The sequence below is a fragment of the Triticum aestivum genome, chromosome 2D (genome assembly GCF_018294505.1).
Source record: "Triticum aestivum cultivar Chinese Spring chromosome 2D, IWGSC CS RefSeq v2.1, whole genome shotgun sequence".
NCBI lineage: Eukaryota > Viridiplantae > Streptophyta > Magnoliopsida > Poales > Poaceae > Triticum > Triticum aestivum.
This window is the reverse complement of record NC_057799.1, coordinates 425,563,284-425,568,152: the sequence shown is the minus strand read 5'-3', so window position 1 is coordinate 425,568,152 and position 4,869 is coordinate 425,563,284. Positions and strand designations below refer to the sequence as shown.

At 40.6% G+C, this 4,869-nt stretch overlaps 1 protein-coding gene across 1 annotated transcript; it reads left to right on the top strand.

The window, feature by feature from the left end:
- The first annotated feature begins 375 nt into the window (after positions 1 to 375).
- Positions 376 to 3,561, top strand: LOC123049492 (heavy metal-associated isoprenylated plant protein 47). The gene is made up of 2 exons (XM_044472401.1): positions 376 to 482; positions 2,625 to 3,561. Exons 1-2 carry the CDS (start codon positions 410 to 412, stop codon positions 2,921 to 2,923), a joined length of 372 nt encoding a protein of 123 aa, XP_044328336.1. The 5' UTR covers positions 376 to 409; the 3' UTR covers positions 2,924 to 3,561.
- Positions 3,562 to 4,869: the final 1,308 nt, after the last annotated feature.

The window sequence follows — 4,869 nt, the reverse complement described above, 5'->3', positions numbered from 1 at the left end:
GCCTAGCTACTAGAGGTGTTAGCACTCGAGTAATATTGTCATCACCCGCGGACCGTTGCTCTCCTCGTAGGGTCTCACAAAACATGCTCAACTCAATACTCAAATGCATACTGTTACTAGTTTCTTGAGCAAAATAGCAGGAGTACTAGCAGGTGATAGCTACTTCTCTCCGGAAGCCTATATAAGAGTAATCTGAGGATATCACAGGACACAACACCTTTTGGTCGCACTTCGTCTGCGCGAACGAGCCGATCGACACCTCCCAAGTCGCAACAAATATCACTCATTCCCCAGCATCTTTCTTACAGATGAAGGCAAGGCGCTTCAACTTTGTCTTCCAGCTTGAGCAGTCTGGGACTGGAGGATGTTCTTACTGTTGTTCTTGTCGTCCTCGTTGTTGCAGCAAAGGATGGTCATCAGGGTGAGCATGCCTTGCGACAAGTGCAGGTCCAAAGCCATGGAGTTGGCCGCCAAGACAACCGGTATGCATTTGCACACGTTTATACGCCGTTACTTCTCGTCGAGACGGGATTATATGGCTCTCGTAAATGCGCTTGTTTTGCTTCTGGTTGAAGTTAAGGCTGCGTTTGATATTGCCGTTGATTATCATAATCCCATTTGCCTCGTCTACTTTGCATATTTTAGGGTTTGTTGCACCACTTTTGTCTATTTTTGTGGCTAATTGTATGTGCATCACAGCTCAGCAACCGTAAATTGTGCCTAACTGAGCCTAGGAAACTTTATCGGGATTCAGGACTGCTAAATCTCAGTCGAGTGAGATTTAAACAAGTCTCAGACGATGCTATATTCGTAGGATTTTACATGAAGATCCATGCAAAAAATTTCTTTTAGTTTTTTTCTATTTCTTACACGTTATGTCATTTGACTTAGACTTGGTTAAGTCTCAGTCGGCTGAGATCTAGCCCCACATCCAAACTTTATACTTTATGAGAATGTGACAGAACAAATGATCTAGTCTTTACAATAGTTTTGTGTTAGGTTTGCTTTGTTATGCCTAAGTGCCAGGCATTACAATAATCCAGTCCCCTAGAAAAGTTTACAAATTTGTATGCAATCAACGATAGGGATTAAAATGTACCTTTTTTTATAAAAAAAACCTATTTTAGTATGTTTCTACGTGATCTTGTAAGACCTAATTGATTTCCCTATTACATGCCCCACAAATCTCGAAGCCAACTTAGTGGTATCATGCTGAGAAATAGCAACTTGTCATGACATGGCCGAAGAACATGCCAGTTCGAGTGGCCCTACTTCTTTTCTCAGTAGGAAAATGTGGCGCCTAGAAAGCGCTTAGGCACGCTTAGGTGCTAGGCAACGACCAAATGCCTCGTCTGGGTATAAACAAATCTCTAGACAAGGCAAACAAAAAGTTTTTTTAATATGATACAGACACAAGCGCTCATACATTCATCTCTATGAACGCGCGCGCGCGCGCACACACCTTACCGCTATGAGCACCTCCGAGAGACTGAGCCGGCATATCATCTTGAGATTTACGAAGTCACCGTATACGCCTCGTCATCGACGGGAACGTCTCCTCCCACTGAAATCGCATCGCTGGAAATCCTGAAATAAATCCAGAAATAATGCAAGCACCAGGACTTAAACCCTGGTGAGCTGGGATACCACTGTCCCTCTAACCATCCAACCATAGATTTGGTTCGCAGGCAAGCAATAAGTTGTCCTGAAGAAATCGTGTAATATTGCACATACAAGGCAAATGGGTCATATTCCAATTCAATAGATGGTAGTTTACTCACTTGTATTCCTAAAATTAATATCAATACACCTTGATAGCCAAACTGGTAGGTCCACCTAGGTTGTGCCTAGGTTGCCTAAGTGCCACACGCCAGGCGAAGGCCAACCACCTCGCTTTTGTTTAGAAACAACCTCGGTTATGCCTCGGGATTTTTGCAACTACTTCTCCCCGCCCCCCAAATTTAAACCACTACATGAACTCATAAATTGTTCATGGACTGTTCACATGCAATTATTTTTTCCTTAAAAAATGTTGGATAATTAGACAAATTTATGATTAATTTCAAAGCATAAATCATGATCTAAACTATTATTAGCACACAACAATCTAGCATACACTAGACCAATAGGAAATCATGATTAAAACATGTAGAATTCCTCGGTGTAGGATCACAAGAGTGAGAGGTTTCGAAAACCTGCTCCCTCGCTCTATATATAAGAGAACTCATGTGTGGTGTTCTCTTTCTCTCTTTATATGGAACATTTAGTGGAGTGGTAGACTCCGTTATTTAAGTTGGTCTCACACCTCCTTCACTTTCAGGGTGGGACCAAAGATTGCACCTTCATTTGCCATTTATACATGGGCCTTTGTGATTTACATTAGGATTTTTTTAAAGAATTTTCATGTGGCAAGCCAAGCCCATTTATTCTAACAAAAAAGAAATATGATTAGCTTTTCCCGTGAACTACGTTGTAATGTGCACAACTCAAAACATTTAGTGGAGTGGTATTCTCTTTCTCTGCTAATCCTTCCGTCCAGAATTGCTTATCGCTCAAACGTATGTATCTAAACGTATGAAGTACTACTCATTAGTCACGGAATTAATTATTGGTTGCTTGCACAGGGGTGATCTCGATAAAGATAGCCGGTGATTATACCAACCAACTTGAGGTGGTCGGTGATGGCATCGATGTGGTCTGCCTCGTCAACCGCCTCCACAAGAAGCTTGGACGCGTCGTGATTCTGGAGGTGGAGGAAGTGAAAGATAAGAAACCAGATCCAGATGAGAAGAAGCCCGAGAAGTGTGAGAAGAAGTCGCATGTGCCTGTCCCACAGTGTTATCCCGGTTGCTACCACTATCACTGCCCGTCGAGGCCACAAGTGGTCGTCTATGAGGAGTCTGGCGCTTGCTCCATCATGTAATTTTCCAGAGACGGTCTTGCCAACCAAACAAATCAAGCAGGTGGGAAGGAAAAAAATAACATTATTATTAAATACTCCTGCCATCCCAAAATAAGTGTCTCAAATTTAATATAATTTTTACTAAAGTTAGCACAAAGTTAAGACACTTTAAAAAAATAAGTTGACACACTTATTTTAGGACGGTGGGAGTACTTCAAGAGGTCTCAGTTGTGTGCATTGCAAGATGGAGTGGAGATAAAAACATTGTTCTTTCATTGTGTAAAAAAAGAACTTGCAGGCGAGCCATTAGGGCATCTCCAATAGTTTGTATGTTAGCTTGCTGGTAAAATATGACATGTCATCAACCAACATCTTAACATACAACTACTCCAATAGATTGTATCTAATTTGCACAATAGTATGTAAGATAATAAATAAGGTGCTCTCTCATTCTACATTGGAGCTTGTGTAAGGGGTGTTGGTTCATGTACATACAACCTAACTCTCTTTTCTCATTTATTGTATAACACACCTAAAAAATCCTATGTGGCAAAGTCTACCAACAACTATCTTACAACTATTGGAGATGCCCTTAGACGGAGGTCAATCTAATGACTTGATGACGCTTGGAATAAAGTGTTGCACCAAGAAACTCAGTTGTATATACTTATCTTTTTTCAAAACTTAATGTATGCATTTTGGTTCATAAACATGATAAGTTTGTACTTAATATGTTACAGGGAAGCCTTATATATGTACAGTTTGTATTTCTGTATTTGAAGTTGTCTTCATCCTAATCTTTTTTTTTCTTTGATAAAGGGCACTTTTGGAAGGGGAGCCTTGGCGCAGTGGTAAAGCTGCTGCCTTCTGACCATGAGGTCACGGGTTCAAGTCCTGGAAACAGCCTCTTACAGAAATGTAGGATAAGGTTGCGTACTATAGACCCAAAGTGGTCGGACTCTTCCCCGGACCCTGCGCAAGCGGAAGCTAAATGCACCGGGCTGCCCTAAAGGGCACTTTTATTATCTTCGAATGTGACATCAAGCGGATACAAAGCATGATGAGCAACACCCGGTCTCTTCATAAATAAGATGGACATATCCAAATACTAATATTCAAAAAAAAATTCAATTAAAAAGTTGACATGTCGACAATAATAGAGTCATATAAGACGGACATTATGCCTATATTGAACAAGATGGTTGACCACCCGCTCATGTTGGGTAAAAACCTGCTTGGCCAGCCGCTCCAACCGCATACGAACCGTCTTGAACATCAGCTGGTACCCTGTTCGGTGTAGCATATATCACATACAAAGCGAAGGTGTACATTGGAAAATAACCTGCGAAGGAGAAGAGTTTTCACCATAAAAAATAAATCATTTCTATGTAGCCAAAGAGCTCATAATAAAGCATAAAGCCCCACCCTTATTAGCATTCTCAACCTATTTGAAAAATCGTCCAACAAAGACCAAAAATATTGGCAACATTTATAGACGGATATAAATTGAACGCTATTTGGATGACTGGCCATGTAGAACATGCAAACTTGAATTGGAAAAAGAGGTATTTGATTGCCTCGTCATGAGTTCAAAAGCTACACTTCTTACTTCCTTGCCAATTGCGATGGACGAGGTTTTCTTTGGTTAGGACAACTCCTCTTCGAAGATACCTCATGAATATTTAAACTTTTAGTGAAATCTTTTACTTCTATTTTTTATGTTATTATCCACTAGAAACACTGAATGCATTAGCACATTGTACATGGAGTTAATTGTAAAGGGCCTAGATGTAATGAGGTTTCAACGAAACACCTCCTATCTTTGTGTCAATTTAATCGATTCCAATCGGGGTAAAAGATTTTGCTATGACATAAGACGAGGGCCAATAAATCCAGCCTAAAAGAAATATCTTATAGGAAAGAACCGAGCACCTGCGCAAGAGTACCATTTTTATCGTGAACAATGT